Genomic DNA, 17,318 nt, shown 5'->3' on the forward strand with positions numbered 1-17,318 from the left:
CTGAAGGTCCTCAGAGGCCAAAGTATCGTACTTTCAAAACTTTGCAAACGTATTCGAACCTGACCAAGTAGCTGCTCGGCAAGGCTGTAAAACAGACACCTCGGGCAGCCGCCCAAGAAGAACCCACCGACCTAGAAGAGTGGGCCTGTACAGATTTTGGAACCGGCAATCCTGCCATGGAATAAGCATCTTGGATAGTGAGCCTGATCCAGCGTGCAATAGACTGCTTTGAAGCAGGACACCCAACTTTATTTGGATCATAGAGAACGAACAGCGAGTAGAATTTCCTGCGACGAGCTGTTTTCTTTACATACACATTCAAAGCCCTCACAACAGCCAAAGACTTTGAAGTAGCAGAGGTGTCCATAACAGCCGCAACCACAATAGGTCCTCATGGAAAATTAAGTAGGGACACTTGTGAGACAATGCTCCTAGCTCCGACACACGTCTTACTGAAGCCAAGGCCAACAGTGACGGTCTTCCACGTAAGCTACTTTACGTCAACCTCCTGTAATGGTTCAAACCTGTCTGATTGGAGGAACTGTAGCACCAAAATGAGATCCCAAGGTGCCGTGGGAGGCACAAAGGGAGGCTGGATGTGCACAACACCTTTCAAGAACGTCTGGACCTCAGGGAGAGAAGCCTATTGTTTCTGAAAGTAAATAGACAAGGCTGTAATCTGGACTTTAATTGAGCCTAGGCATAGGCCCACATCCACTCCCGACTGTAGAAAAAGCAGGAGACGTCCCAGATGAAATTCCACCGCAGAATATTGTCTGCTCTCACACCAAGAGACATACTTCCATATACGGTGGTAATGTTTAGACGTTAACCTCTTCCTGGCTTGGATCATAGTCGGGATGACCTTGTCAGGAATCCCTCTCCTGGCTAGAATCAGCCGTTCAACTTCCATGCCGTTAAATGGAGCCATGGTAAGTCTTGATAGACAAACGGACCCTGTTGCAGAAGATCCTCACGAAGTGGTAGAGGCCACGGATCTTTGAACAGCATCTAAAGAATATCCGTGTACCAGGCCCTTCGAAGCCAGTCCGGAGCAATGAGGATTGCTTGAACCTTTTCCCTTTTTATTCTCTTGAGAATTCTTGGGATCAAATTAAGTGGAGGAGACAAGTACACCAGGTGGCAGACCCACGGAGTTGTCAGAGTGTCTACTGCCACTGCTTGTGGGTCCCTCGACCTGGAACGGTACCGCTTGAGCTTCTTGTTGAGTCGAGAGACCATCCTGTCGATCGGTGGATATCCCCACTGGACGTGTCAACCACCGGAACACCTCCAGGTGGAGGTCCCACTCCCCCGGGTGCAGGTGGTGTCTGCTGAGGAAGTCTGCTTCCCAGTTGTCTACTCCCGGAATGAAGACCGCCGACAACGCCACGGCGCGTATTTCCGCCCAGAGAAGAATTCTTGACACCTCTGAGAATTTCGTTCTGCTTTTCGTTCATCCCTGTCGGTTTATGTACGTTACCGCCATTACATTGTCCATCTGGACTTGAATGGTCTGATTCCGAAGTAGAGATGAGGCCTGCAGAAGGGCATTGTAGATTGCCCTGAGTTCCTGGAGGTTTATTGGAAGGATGAGTTCCCGACTTGACCATCTTCCTTGAAACTGCACCCCCTGGGTGACTGCTCCCCAACCTCTGAGGCTTGCATTTGTGGTTAGCAGAATCCAATTCTGAATCCCAAACCTCCGACCCTCGACAAGGTGAGACGTCTGTAGCCACCACAGAAGGGAGATTCTGGCTCTTGGCGACAGACCGATCCCCTGGTGCATGTGAAGATGCAATCTGGACCACTTCTCCAACAGATACAGCTGGAAGGGCCTCGCATGAAACCTTCCGCACTGAAGTGCCTCGTAAGACGCCACCACTTTCCCCAGAATGCAAATGCACAGAGATCCAGGTTGGCTTCAGGACAGCCCGAACCATCGACTGGATTACCATAGCCTTCCCCAAGGGAAGGAACACTCTGAGACTGTGTCCAGTATCATTCCCAGGAAAGGAAGCCTCTGTGTCGGTTCCAGGTGAGATTTTGGTAGGTTAAGAATCCACCAGTGAGCCAGGAGTAGTCTGGTTGAGAGGCCAATTCTGTCCAACAACCGCTCCCTGGACGGTGCTTTTATCAGAAGATCGTCCAGGTACGGAATTAGGTTCACTCCCTGTTTGCAGAGTAGAAACATCTCTGCCATCACTTTGGTGAACACGGTCGTGCCGTGGAGAGACCAAATGGCAGGGCCTGGAACTGGTAGACAGTCCTGCAGTGCAAACCGTAGATAAGCCTGATTAGGCGGCCAGATTGGAATGTGAAGTTATATATCCTTGAGAACCAGAGACACTAGGAATTCGCACTCCTCCAGACCTGAGATCACCGCTCTGAGACTCCATCTTGAATTTGAACACTCGTAAGTACAGGTTCAACAACTTGAGGAACAAAATCGGTCTTACCGAACTGTACTGTTTCAGTACTACAAACAAGTTGGAGTAATACCCCTTGTTTTGCAGATGAGGTGGAACTGGAACAATGACCCGAGTCTGTACCAGTTTTAGAATGGTTTCCTGCAAGGTTATACTTTCCTTTTGCGAAACTGGTAATCCTGATTTGAATAATCTGTGAGGTGGGAACTCCTGCAACTCCCGTCTGTAGCCCTGGGAAATAAGATCTATGACCCAGGGATCCTGGCATGAACTTGTCCAGATGTGACTGAAAATTTTTAGTCAGGCTCCCATCCGCCAGTCTTCCAGGCATCGCGGTCCACCGTCATGCTGAAGGCTTTGAGGAAGCAGAGCTTGAGCTTTGTTCCTGTGTACCGGCAGTTGCTGGTTTGCGTGGTTTACCTCTAGCGCCTCTGGCGGCTGTAGAAGAACCTCTGGTTTTGCACTTAAACTTGGCAGTCCGAAAGGACTGTAGATTAGGTCCTGAGTAGGCCTTCCTGGCTGGGGGAGCTGCACAAGGAAGATATGCGGACTTACCCGCAGTAGCTTTGGAGATCCATTTGTCTAGTTTATCTCCAAATAAGGCCTCTCTGAGAAGGGTAGGAGTCCGCATCAGCAGTCCACTGGCGTAGCCTCTGCCTGTTGACACTGCCATAGCAGTTTTGCGTGTATTAAGCAAGCCTATTTCTTTTATGGCTTCCACCATAAAGTTTGCAGTCCTGTATATGTTGCAGGAGTAAAATCTACCCCTGAGACAAGGTATCTAACCCCTCAAGTAGATTACCCCTCCATTTGGCGATGGCCTTAGCAATCCACCCACATGCTATAGTGGGTCTCTGGGCCACCCCAGCAGCTATATACAAGGATTTGAGTGTAGTTTCAATTCTATGATCAGCCGTGTCTTTTAGGGAGGCTGCTCCCAGGACAGGCAATACAATTTTCCGTGACAGTGGATGCATCAGTATCCAGGCTATTGGTGGATTTTCCCATTTTTTCATATCCTAAGGAGGAAAAGGAAAAGATGTTATCAACCTTTTAGGGATTTGAAATTTCCTATCAGGATTTAAACACGGTTCTTCAAACAGGGTATTTAGTTCCTTTGACACAGGAAAAGTGGCTGAGGATTTCTTTTTTATACTAAGATTCCTCACTCTCCTCTGTCACCTTATCAGGGATATGCAGAAGTTCTGAGATAGCCTCTATTCCCTGCGACAGAGTAGCCTCCTCCACCTTTGAGTCCACCTCCCCCTCCTCCATGTCTGACCCTTCATTAGAGTCAGACTGCAGGATATGGGCCAAAGGACGTTTTTGGCGGACAAATGGCAGGGGACTGAGATGCTGGTTTGGGTACTGAGTCTCTTTTCATAAACTCAGTCATCGATTGTCTTAAGTATTGCGTCTCTTTCTCATTGCGGGACAATTTAGTAGAAATATTGGAAATCATTCCCTTAATGAAGTCCAGCCCACTAGCCTGGGAAGTTACACTCCACTGAGTACACAGTAGGGAACCCCCTGGAGAAGAGGAACACTGTGCCTTACATGAAACACGCTCTTTGTCTGACATACTGTGACAGTAACAGCACACACAGGAAAAAGGTTAAATGCACAATTAACCCACAAAGAGCCCTTCCAGGGAGACAGATAGTATGGAGCCAGCACATGGCACCCTTACTACTAATGCCAAGCTTAGCCAGGTCGCAGAAAAAGTACCTAGATTAGGGACTCCGTACACTAATAAATCGCTCCCCCTTAAACCCCCACCCCACCCGTTTGGTGCCCAGTCCTACCACCTACACTCCAATGTCTTCCCTGTGGAAACTAGAGACCCTGAAGAAGAAAATGCCAAAATGTATGTCAAATAACTTGGGCAATGCAGATAGTGGAGTACCTTGAATTTAACGCCTATTGTTTATAATGAAATTTTCTCTTGCAACCCATTTTTTCATATATCAGCCAATTCTTGTTAGCTAATTTGCAAAAGTTGATGGTGCTAAGAGAACAGGTAGTTACTACAGAGCAGTGGAACATCAAGTTAGCTAAAAATATACAAGTGCATGTGACAACCTATAGCTGTAAGCGCTTGTTTTAATTAGCAGAGGGCTTTGGTAATGATGGTAGATTTTTCATGGCAAGAATCGGAAGCAATCTTTGCAAGTACAATTGCCAATCGCTACATAATTATATACAGGTGATAACCTTCCCAATTTTATACCATTTCTTTTGTGGTGGAATAGGCTACTTACAAGAGGAGCATGCCCCCGCCCCACCTCTCTCTCCTACACAGAGCTTGTGTGTATGTTAATGGTTTGAGGAGCTGTACTGATGTTATCCATTTGTGATGGCCGTCTCATTCACTATATCTGAACCCAATGAAGCAGTTATGGATATACATAAAGGATGTATGAGAATACATTTTGTACCACCTTCAATCGGGCACCAGATAAAGTGCAAAGGAAGAAGAATTGTGACAAAACCGCATTAAATCATTTAAAATGTAACAATCAGTGTCACCAGTAGAAAACCCCCCCCCCAAAAAACTTATTGCATACACATTAGTGATGAAGCACAAAGACAAATATATAGAAAATATGCAAGACTCACTTTTTTTGTGTCCTTTGTACTGCTGGGATTTAGACTTTTTCTTCTGTTTGGATACAGTCGTCTGGTTGTCTTTTGTTACTAAAGACAAACATTGAATGCATTGGTAATCAAGTAATTTACAAATAAAAACAAATGGGTCTATACCCACTCACATTAGTGTCAGCCTCTCTCTTTCTACCAAAAGACCACATCCATTGCCCCATACCAGATGCAGTACTGTGTGGATTACAGCAAAACGTACAAAACACCCCCCCCCCCACAAAAATAAAATAAAATCACCCCACCCCTTTCAGCATTGAGAATTTTGCATTTCTCATGTAGCCCTCTGACCTCAGCACTGGAATGGATCAGGCGCTGTAGTCACTGCACTCCCCTTCTGAGTTTTGAAATCAGTCTAGTTCTTTCCTACAGAACCAAATCGGAGTCTGCCTCTTCACCTGTGAATTTTGCAACTGTTATTTGGTACCACTGTGAGCTACACTAGGGTGAGGTTGGAGGTGTTAAGAGTCACTCGCGCAACTACAGCTTAGAAAAAAAAAGACAAGTACAGGGGGTCATTCCAAGTTGTTCGCTCGTTATTTTTTTGTCGCAACGGAGCGATTAGTCGCTAATGCGCATGCGCACTGTCCGCAGTGCGACTGCGCCAAGTAAATTTGCTATGCAGTTAGGTATTTTACTCACGGCATTACGAGGTTTTTTCTTCGTTCTGGTGATCGTAGTGTGATTGACAGGAAGTGGGTGTTTCTGGGCGGAAACTGGCCGTTTTATGGGTGTGTGCGAAAAAACGCTGCCGTTTCTGGGAAAAACGCGGGAGTGTCTGAAGAAACGGAGGAGTGTCTGAAGAAACGGAGGAGTGTCTGAAGAAACGGAGGAGTGTCTGAAGAAACGGAGGAGTGTCTGAAGAAACGGAGGAGTGTCTGAAGAAACGGAGGAGTGTCTGAAGAAACGGAGGAGTGTCTGAAGAAACGGAGGAGTGTCTGAAGAAACGGAGGAGTGTCTGAAGAAACGGAGGAGTGTCTGAAGAAACGGAGGAGTGTCTGAGCGAACGCTGGGTGTGTTTGTGACGTCAAACCAGGAACGACACTGACTGAACTGATCGCAGATGCCGAGTAAGTCTGGAGCTACTCAGAAACTGCTAAGAAGTGTCTATTCGCAATTCTGCTAATCTTTCGTTCGCAATTTTGAGAAGCTGAGATTCACTCCCAGTAGGCGGCGGCTTAGCGTGTGCAAACCTGCTAAAAGCAGCTTGCGAGCGAACAACTCGGAATGACCCCCACAGCTCCAACTACAAAATGTACTGCACAGTTATTGCTGCAGTGTGCTATGGGAAGAGCAGCACAAGCAGCATATTTATATGGCTTTGTCAGCCTTGCTGGAAAAGCCAGATACAATGGGGAGTGATTCAGTGTTCCACCCTAATCAAATTTTGGAGATGGACCTTGTGATTCTTGCACTGGGTATGTTATGGAGCACATTCACTTACAGGCTATTCAGAGTCTATGCATCTCAGACATAATTCCTCTTGTGAATGAATAGGTGTAATTGGGTGGCAATGGTGTCTTTGCATGCAGACTAAGTTAAGCAAGGCATGTAGATGGAATTGCAGCCTATGCAGTGTTGTGCGTACACAGATCTGTCTGTAGGTGCAATTGCATGCTGATAAACATGATGGCATACAGGGTGAATATCTGTACTGCAATTCTTGCTGAAAATTGGCATTGATAGAGGATGTGTTATTGCTCAGCAGAACTCATTTCACAAAGACAGTAGGGTCATCTAATATTGGGGGTAATTCCAAGTTGATCGCAGCAGGAATTTTGTGAGCAGTTGGGCAAAACCATGTGCACTGCAGGGGGGGCAGATTTAACATGTGCAGCGAGAGTTAGATTTGGGTGTGGTGTGTTCAATCTGCAATCTAAATTGCAGTGTAAAAATAAAGCAGCCAGTATTTATCCTGCACAGAAACAAAATAACCCACCCAAATCTTACTCTCTCTACACATGTTATATCTGCCTCCCCTGCAGTGCACATGGTTTTGCCCAACTGCTAACAAAATTCCTGCTGCGATCAACTTGGAATTACCCCCATTGTGACCTATATTTTATATTGTAGACATTGATCACAAAATGTCTTTGGAGACAGTATATTCAGGGATAAACAAAAAAAAAAAAATGCTTGGCACTACCAACACGCGAGGAAGCCACGTAAATTTGCCCATGGGAGAAGCAGCTGGTCCTGCAGCACTGAGCATTTGTCCCTGTGACAGTACAGCGCCAAAAAAACAAACCAAAATTTGAAAACTGGATTATAGCTTAAGTAAACCACAAAATCCAATTCAAAGGGCAAGCAATCTCACAGTCCAGTCTGAATTCACTTTAATCAAATATTTTGCTGATCCCAAATCCATTGCTACTTAAACTACAGTAACACTGAAAAGTTTCAAGTAAAATGACCAGTGAGTCCATGATATGTAGTATGCGTCTTGGTGCGCTATTGGATTTGGCATGTATACTGCAACTTCATGAGTCGAGATAAATCTGTCTGATTAGTTATTAATATATGTTAATGTTGACTAACATACAGGACAGAAAAAGCAATACCTTTTACCAGGGCCGGTGCAAGGTATCTCTGCAACCTAGGCAAAGGTTCAGCCTAACTCCCCCTAATCTGCAACGCCCCCCATCTCCCAGAGGTATCATTATACATAGACCGAGAAAAAAAGATGACACTCAAGGACTTTTAAAATGAGAAGATATATTGTTTGTAATATGTATAAATGTTAGGTGGCATGTTAGGAATCAAATAGGACACTGAGGCCAGTTTCTCTAATGTGCTCGTTAATCGTTGGCGGCCCCGCACTCGTTAATCGTTGGTGGCCCGTCGCTTATGCATGCAGGTCAATATGGACGAGATTGTCCATATTAGCATGCAGTGCTATGGAGCCGGGTGACAAGGGGGCAGTCGGGCAGCTCAGCAGCGGATCGGTAAGTGTGTAGGGCCCATTACAGTCGGTAGCAGCATTACAGTGACGCTGCTGGGTACAGACCATACTTACCTACTTTCAGTTTCTCCTCTCCGGGAGAAGCCCGGAGCAGAGACAATGCAGGAGACCTCGGGGGGCGGGGCCGGGCTGTGACATCATCAAGCCCTGCCCCCAGATCGGAAAAATGCTGCGTTTCGCGGGAAGGGGGCAGGGCTAAAATGACACGATTCACGTCATTTGAACCCTTCCCCTCCCCACGGACCCACGAATACGGAAGAGTATGTCTCCATCCTGCCTGCATCACTAGGGTGCGAGCAGGATGCGGGAGATCTGCCTACTCTTCTGGGGGTGCGGGGGACTACGCTAAAAAAACGGGAGCCTCCTGCAGTTTCCGGGAGAGTAGGCAAGTATGGTACAGACATGTAGTCAAGTGCTGCTTGCTGCTGGAGAGCTGAGATCCAGGGCTCTGGAGGACGTGAATCAGGGCTATGAGGAGGGGCCGTGGGGGGGGGGGGGGGCACCTCAGGAGCCATAGTTACATCTGCCTCCTATGTGCCTTCACATGACTTGATGATACACGTGTTGGCACGGAGGAAGTGCTGAGGCACTATGCAGCACAGCCTGATAGCGGCAGCTGTACCTGATTAGACCTGCAGCCGCTGCCAGTGCAGTGTAAAAGAAGGATGTCTCGCACAGAGACATCCTTCACTTTATTGCTTGATGAATTCAGTGGCGCCCTCCAAGTGCCGGACCCCTAGGCAGCTGCCTAATGGAAGAGGCGGCCCTGCCTTTTACAAAAAAATTCGAGCAGCTGTGGCCGCTGGATGTAATCTTTAACATACGTACTTTTAACTAACTTAGCGTACACACACACACACACACACACACACAGTGAGCACAATGCAGCTACACGTGTGCCTGAAGTACACTTATAACATTAGCAGGGAAAGAGACACGACACCAATTGTATTTAAGATGTTGGGATTTGACCACCAACATATAATTGATAAAAAGGGGGTTACAATACAATCACAATAAGAGAAAATAAGAATTTACTTACCGATAATTCTATTTCTCGTAGTCCGTAGTGGATGCTGGGGACTCCGTCAGGACCATGGGGAATAGCGGGCTCCGCAGGAGACAGGGCACATCTAAAAAGCTTTTTAGGTCACATGGTGTGTACTGGCTCCTCCCCCCATGACCCTCCTCCAAGCCTCAGTTAGGTACTGTGCCCGGACGAGCGTACACAATAAGGAAGGATCTTGAATCCCAGGTAAGACTCATACCAGCCACACCAATCACACCGTACAACTTGTGATCTGAACCCAGTTAACAGTATGATAACAAAACGAAGTAGCCTCCGAAAAGATGGCTCACAACAATAGTAATAACCCGATTTTTGTAACAATAACTATGTACAAGCATTGCAGACAATCCGCACTTGGGATGGGCGCCCAGCATCCACTACGGACTACGAGAAATAGAATTATCGGTAAGTAAATTCTTATTTTCTCTAACGTCCTAGTGGATGCTGGGGACTCCGTCAGGACCATGGGGATTATACCAAAGCTCCCAAACGGGCGGGAGAGTGCGGATGACTCTGCAGCACCGAATGAGAGAACTCCAGGTCCTCCTTAGCCAGAGTATCAAAATTTGTAAAATTTTACAAACGTGTTCTCCCCTGACCACGTAGCTGCTCGGCAAAGTTGTAATGCCGAGACTCCTCGGGCAGCCGCCCAGGATGAGCCCACCTTCCTTGTGGAATGGGCATCTACATATTTCGTCTGTGGCAGGCCTGCCACAGAATGTGCAAGCTGAATTGTACTACAAATCCAGCGTGCAATAGACTGCTTAGAAGCATGAGCACCCAGCTTGTTGGGTGTATACAATATAAACAGCAAGTCAGACTTTCTGACTCCAGCCGTCCTAACTACATATATATATATATATATATATATATATATATATATATATATATATATATATATATATATATTTTTAGGGCCCTGACCACGTCTAGTAACTTGGAGTCCTCCAAGTCCCTAGTAGCCGCAGGCACCACAAGAGGTTGTTTCAGGTGAAAACGCTGACACCCCTTTATGAAGAAACTGGAGACGAGTCCCAGTTCTGTCCTGTTCAAATGGAAAATTTTAATATGGGCTTTTGTAAGACAAAGCCGCCCATTCTGACAATCGCCTGGCCGAGGCCAGGGCTAACAACATGGTCACTTCCCATGTGAGATATTTGTCAACAGCATGGTCACTTTCCATGTGAGATATTTCAAATCCACAGATTTGAGCGGTTCAAACCAATATGATTTTAAGAAATCCCAACACTATGTTGAGATCTCACGGTGCCCCTAGGGGCACAAAAAAGCTGTATATGCAATACACCCTTTACAATCTGGACTTCAGGAACTGAAGTCAATTCTTTCTGGAAGAAAATCTACAGGGCCGAAATTTAAATGTTAATGAACCCCAATTTGAGGTCCAAAACACTCCTGTTTTCAGGAAGTGTAGAAATCGACCTAGTTGAATTTCCGTCGTGGAGCCTTCCTGGCCTCACCCACGCAACATATTTTTACCACATGTGGTGATGACGTTGTGCGGTCACCTCCTTCCTGGCTTTGACCGAGGTAGGTATGACCTCTTATGGAATGCCTTTTCCCCTCAGGATCCGGCATTCAACCGCCATGCCGTCAAACGCAGCCGCGGTAAGTCTTGGAATAGACATGGTACTTGCTGAATCAAGTCCCTTCTTAGCTCCCCAGGCCCTTAGTCCTCTGTGAGCATTTCTTGAAGTTCCGGGTACCAAGTCCCTCTTGGCCAATCCGGAGCCACTAGTATAGTTCATACTCCTCTATGTCTTATAATTCTCAATACCCTGGTTATGAGAAACAGAGGAGGGAACACATACACAGACTGGTACACCCACGGTGTTACCAGAACATCCACAGCTATCGCCTGAAGGTCTCATGACCTGGCGGAATACCTGTCCCGTTTTTTGTTCGGGCGGGACGCCATCATGTCCACCTTTGGTCTTTGCCAACGGTCCACAATCATGTTGAAAAAACTTCCCTATGAAGTTTCCACTCTCCCGGGTGGAGGTCATGCCTGCTGAGGAAGTCTGCTTCCCAGTCGTCCACTCCCGGAAAGAACACTGCTGACAGTGCTATCACATGATTTTCCGCCTAGCGAAAAATCCTTGCAGTTTTCACTGCCCTCCTGCTTCTTGTGCCGCCCTTCTGTTTACGTGGGCGACTGCCGTGATGTTATCCCACTGGATCAATACCGGCTGACCTTGAAGCAGAGGTCTAGCTAAGTTTAGAGCATTATAAATTTGCTCTAAGCTTATTTATGCGGAGAGAATTCTCCAGACTTAATCACACTTCCCTGGAAATTTTTTCCCTGTGTGACTGTTCCCCAGCCTCTCAGGCTGGCCTCCGTGGTCACCGGCATCCAATCCTGAATGCCGAATCTGCGGCCCTCTAGAAGATGAGCACTCTGTAATCACCACAGGAGAGACACCCTTTTCCTTGGATATAGGGTTATCCGCTGATGCATCTGAGGATGCGATCCGGACCATTTGTCCAGCAGATCCCACTGAAGAGTTCTTGCGGGAAATCTGCCGAATGGAATTGCTTCGTAATAAGCCACCATTTTTACCAGGACTCTTGTGCAATGATGCACTGACACTTTTCCTGGTTTTAGGAGGATCCCGATTAGCTCGGATAACTCCCTGGTTTTCTCCACTGGGAGAAACACGTTTTTCTGGACTGTGTCCAGAATCTTCCCTAGGAACAGTAGACGTGTCGTCGGAAAAAGCTGCGATTTTGGAATATTTAGAATCCACTCGTGCTGTCGTAGAACTACTTAAGATAGTGCTACTCCGACCTCCAACTGTTCTCTGGACCTTGCCCTTATCAGGAAAGCGTCCATGTTTCTTTTAAGAAAAATCCTCATTCCGGCCATTACCTTGGTAAAGACCCGGGGCGCCGTGGACAATCCAAACGGCAGCGTCTGAACTGATAGTGACAGTTCTGTACCAGGAACCTGAAGTACCCTTGGTGAGAAGGGCAAATTTGGACCTGTAGGTAAACGTCCCTGATATCCAGTGACATCATATCGTCCCCTTCTTCCTGGTTCGCTATCACTGCTCCGAGTGACTCCATCTTGATTTGAACGCTTGTATGTAAGTGTTCAAATATTTCAGATCTCACCGAGCCGGTTGGCTTCAGTACCACAATATAGTGTGGAATACTACCCCCTTCCTTGTTGTAAGAAGGGTACTTTGATTATCACCTGCTGGGAATACAGCCTGTGAATTGTGTGAGGGGGAGACGTCTCGAATTTCCAATGTACACCTGGGATATTACATGTAGGATCCCGGAGTTCCCTTGCGAGTGTTGCTGAAACTCTTGAGATGACCCCCTACCGCACCTGAGTCCGCTTGTACGGCCCCAGCGTTATGCTGCGGACTTGGCAGAAGCCGTGAGGAGCTTCTGTTCCTGGGAATGAGCTGCTTGCTGCAGTCTTCTTCCCTTTCCTCTCCCCCTGGGCAGATATGACTGGCCTTCGCCCGCCTGCCCGTATGGGGACGAAAGGACTGAGACTGAAAAGACTGTGTCATTTCTGCCAATATGTGACTCGGGGTAACAAAAGGTGGATTTTTCAGCTGTTGCCATGGCCACCAGGTCCAATGGACCGCCCCTTTATACGGCAATACTTCCATATGCCGTCTGGAATCTGCCTCACCTGACCACTGTCGTGTCTTCGTCTGGCAGATATGTACATCACATTTACTCTTGATGCCAGAATGCAAATATGCCTCTGCGCATCACACATATATAGAAATGCATCCTTAAAATGCTCTATAGACAATAAAATCCTGTCCCTGTCAAGGGTATCAAAATTTTCAGTCAGGAAATCCGACCAAGCCCCCTCAGCGCTGCACATCCAGGCTGAGGCGATTGCTGGTCGTAGTATAACACCAGTATGTGTGTATATACTGTTATGATATTTTCCAGCTTCCTATCAGCTGGCTCCTTGAGGGCGGCCGTATCTGGAAACGGTAACGCCATGTTTTTTATAAGCGTGTGAGCGCCTTGTCCACCCTAAGGTGTGTTTTCCAACTCGCCCTTACTACTGGCGGGAAAAAGGGTATACCGCCCATAACTTTCTGTCGGAGGAACCCCACGTATCATCACACACTTCATTTAATTTATCTGATTCAGGCAAAACTACAAGTAGTTTATTCCCACCCTACAAAATACCCTTATTTGTGGTACTTGTGGTATCAGAAATACGTAACACCTCCTTCATTGCCCTTAACATGTAACTTGTGGCCCTAAAGGAAAAATACGTTTGTTTCTTCACCGTCGACACTGGGGTCAGTGTCCATGTCTGTGTCTGTCGACCGACTGAGGTAAATGGGCGTTTTTACAAGCCCCTGACGGTGTCTGAGACGCCTGGACCGATACTAATTTGTCCGCCGGCTGTCTCATGTCGTCAACCGGCTTGCAGCGTGTTGACATTATCACGTAATTCCATAAGTAAGCCATCCATTCTGGTGTCGACTCCCTAGAGAGTGACATCACCATTACAGGCAATTTTCTCCGTCTCCTCACCAACATTTTCCTCATACATGTCGACACACACGTACCGACCTACAGCACACACATACAGGGAATGCTCTGATAGAGGACAGGACCCACTAGCCCTTTGGGGAGACAGAGGGAGAGTTTGCCAGCACACACCAAAAGCGCCATAATGTATATAACAACCCTAGAAGGTGTTGTTTCTATATATGGGCTCTTAATATATAATTATATCGCCAATTTATGCCCCCCTTCTCTTTAACCCTGTTTCTGTAGTGCAGGGGAGAGTGGGAGCCTTCCTCACCAGCGGAGCTGGTCAGGAAAATGGCGCTGAGTGCTGAGGAGAATAAGCTCCGCCCCTTTTACGGCGGGCTTTTCTCCCGGTTATTAGGAAAACTGGCCTGGGTTAAATACATACATATAGCCTTAATGGCTATATGTGATGTATTTATTTGCCAAATAGGTATTTATATTGCTGCCCAGGGCGCCCCCAGCAGCGCCCTGCACCCTCCGTGACCGTGTCAGTGAGCCGTGTAGCAACAATGGCGCACAGCTGCAGTGCTGTGCGCTACCTCTCTGAAGACTGTGAAGTCTTCTGCCGCCTGTTTCCGGACCTCCGTTCCGCCGTCTTTCTTCAGCGTCTGTAAGGGGGATCGGCGGCGCGGCTCCGGGACGAACCCCAGGCTGACCTGTGTTCCGACTCCCTCTGGAGCTCAGTGTCCAGTAGCCTAAAACTTCAATCCTCCTGCACGCAGGTGAGTTGCAAGTCTCTCCCCTAAGTCCCTCGTTGCAGTGATCCTGTCGCCAGCAGGAATCACTGATTAGAAACCTAAAAAAAAACTTTACTAAACAGCTCCTTAAGAGAGCCATCCAGTTTGCACCCTTCTCGGACGGGCACAAAAACCTAACTGAGGCTTGGAGGAGGGTCATGGGGGGAGGAGCCAGTACACACCATGTGACCTAAAAAGCTTTTTAGATGTGCCCTGTCTCCTGCGGAGCCCGCTATTCCCCATGGTCCTGACGGAGTCCCCAGCATCCACTAGGACGTTAGAGAAAAGAGGCTACAATACAATGGTACATACGTTTTTGTTTCGCCAGCGCCACACGGTCCGGTGCTCAGTCAATCAGCAAGATGACCTAGAGAGAGAGTGACCGGCTAGGCAGCTTAGCTTTTATACAGTTGGTAAAAACACAATACAATGGAAACTGTAACCTCTTCATCCATAGGTCAAAGGACTGGTCATTTACAGTACAGGAGGGGTCATAGGTTGGTTTGAATAGGTGGGCGATGTCTGGTCCAGGTGTACTTGCAGTTGGTCTCCACTAGGTTCCCGCCGAATCAGAGTACAGTAAATACAGTATAATAGTAATATTCTGTTCCTGCGCACAATTATGCGCAGTAACGTGCTATCTTCTGCAAACTGCTACCGGAATGTTGCCCTCAAAATACCCTACAGTTGGATACCAAACACCACCTCATAACCTAATGCTGTCCCCTCATATCCTGTAAAGGTGAATCCCTTTGTTGTACCTTTTAAACAAGTATAACTTGCTGTTGTGGTGCGTGTGGGCTATGTGTACATTGTGCACTATGTGGATTAAATATGAGATATGTCTTTGTGGCTTTTCCATGCGAGTACCAAAGCTACCGTAATTACTCATACCACGCGCTAATACGCAGGACCGCGTGAGCGGTCATACGCAACTTGCGAATATGCGCACGCACGGCAGAACAAGTACGCGCACGGATGCCATCTGTGTGGAGTTTGTACGTGAGGTGTGTACTGTAATATTTTCTGACTTCGACATATAATAGGAGATTCATCGTGCCCTACGAGTGCTCTTCACACCGTCGTAAGGAGCTACACCCCCTTATCCCATGCACTATTTTTATTATATGGAGTATTACCTCCAATCATAATTGTGTGAGACACAAACAAAGGGCATGCAATGGCATGGACAAAGGGCATGCAATGGTTAAGGGGTCATAGCCCCTTGCAACGATGTGAACAGCGCACGCAGAGCCTGATGAATCACCTAGTAGGTGCTGTGGTTGGGGGAAGTGGTGGGTGCGGGGAGAAAAGGATGGGGGTCCAAGGGTGCCGCGGGTGGGGGAGGGGCGGTTGCAGGGGTGCTGCGGATGGGGGAGGGGCAAGTGCTGTGGGTGTGGGAAGGGGCAGGTGCAGGGGTGCTGCGGGTATGGGAGGGGGTCCGAAGCCACTGCGGGTGGTGGAGGGGTGTGTGTGTGTGGGAGTGCCACGGATGGGGCCCTGAGGTATTGCGAACGGGGGAGGGGCGAGTAATGCTTCTCCTCCTGGAAGCAGTGGCTCTCCCGGAGACTCGCACAGCAGCCAGTCACTATTGTTAGCGCCGATGTCCCAATGCGCCGCATTACAGGGAAGTAGACACACTAAATAAACTACAGCTCCCAGCATCCCTTAGCACCGAAATGCTTTGGCGCTAAGGGCTGCTGGGAGCTGTAGTTTATGTAGTGCGTCTACTTCCCTGTAATGCGGCGCGTTGGGGCACCGGTGCCAACAATAGTGACAGTCAGTTCTGCCAGCACGTCACTATTGTTAGCGCCGTGTCCCAATGCGCCGCATTACAGGGAAGTAGACGCACTACATAAACTACAGCTCCCAGCAGCCCTTAGCGCCAAAGCATTTAGGCGCTAAGGGATGCTGGGAGCTGTAGTTTATTTAGTGCATCTACTTCCCTGTAATGCCGCGTGTTGGGACACCGGCGCTAACAATTGTGACGGACTGGCAGAACTGACTGACTGGCTGACTTAATGTAAAAAGTGAGTGCTGTGCAGTGTCAGTGACACTACACATCCACTGCACTGTCACCTTTTACATTGATTCAGCGTCCAGACATTACCCTCAGGGATATCACCCACTCTATCCGTTATATTAGCAATCTCGGGCCTTCCAGGCCGGCAGCCCAGGTGCTTTGTTGCAAAGTCTGGGCAACTGGGGATCTGGGCACGGCTGTGGCGGGGAAGCACTTCTGTGACATCACGCACAGAGGAGGCTCCAGGGCTCAGAGTATGCGGCGCAGGGAGGGCTATGAAAGCCTTCCGCTCATACTTCCCTACTCTTCCGGAAAGTCCAGGTGGCTCCCGAAAATTGGGTGGCACTCCTGGCCACCCAGGGAAGAGGGCAAGTCTCCCGCATGGAGCTCACCCCCCACATGACACTGTCACAGCGGCATCCCATCACAAATAAGGGGGCAGGACAATGACGCAATTTGTTAAATCGCGTCATTGTAGCCCCGCCCCCTGGCTACGATGATGCAATCGCTTCACCACGCCCTGTACCGCCTTCTCCATGCCGCTGTCAACCTCCTCCTATATAATAAGGCTGCTCCCTTCCCGGAGGGAGCAGCCACAATGTAGGCATGTATGCTTCCGCTGCGCCACTTTCATACACATCTACGCCGGTGGCCGCAGCAGCTTTTGTTCCACCTGTGCCGCGGCTAGGGAGTGAGGATTGTTGATGGCGGAGGGGCAGGTGGACTGGCAGTAGGACATAGGGGGAAAAAAAAATAAGAATTTACTCACCGGTAATTCTATTTCTCGTAGTCCGTAGTGGATGCTGGGTACTCCGCAAGGACCATGGGGAATAGACGGGCTCCGCAGGAGACTGGGCACTCTTTAAAGAAAGATTAGGTACTATATCTGGTGTGCACT

The 17,318-nt window shown here is 48.1% G+C and overlaps 1 protein-coding gene across 8 annotated transcripts in view; it reads right to left on the bottom strand.

The window, feature by feature from the left end:
- The window catches only part of MBTD1 (mbt domain containing 1), a 178,721-nt gene that overhangs the window by 41,479 nt on the left and 119,924 nt on the right, over nt 1-17,318 (bottom strand). For all 8 annotated transcript variants that reach the window (XM_063961253.1, XM_063961254.1, XM_063961247.1 and 5 more), the window contains exon 15: nt 5,049-5,126. In XM_063961253.1, coding sequence (XP_063817323.1) covers nt 5,049-5,126 — 78 coding nt within the window. The remainder of the gene's footprint in view (nt 1-5,048; nt 5,127-17,318) is intronic.

Source organism: Pseudophryne corroboree, chromosome 3 (genome assembly GCF_028390025.1).
Source record: "Pseudophryne corroboree isolate aPseCor3 chromosome 3, aPseCor3.hap2, whole genome shotgun sequence".
Classification (NCBI taxonomy): Eukaryota; Metazoa; Chordata; class Amphibia; order Anura; family Myobatrachidae; genus Pseudophryne; species Pseudophryne corroboree.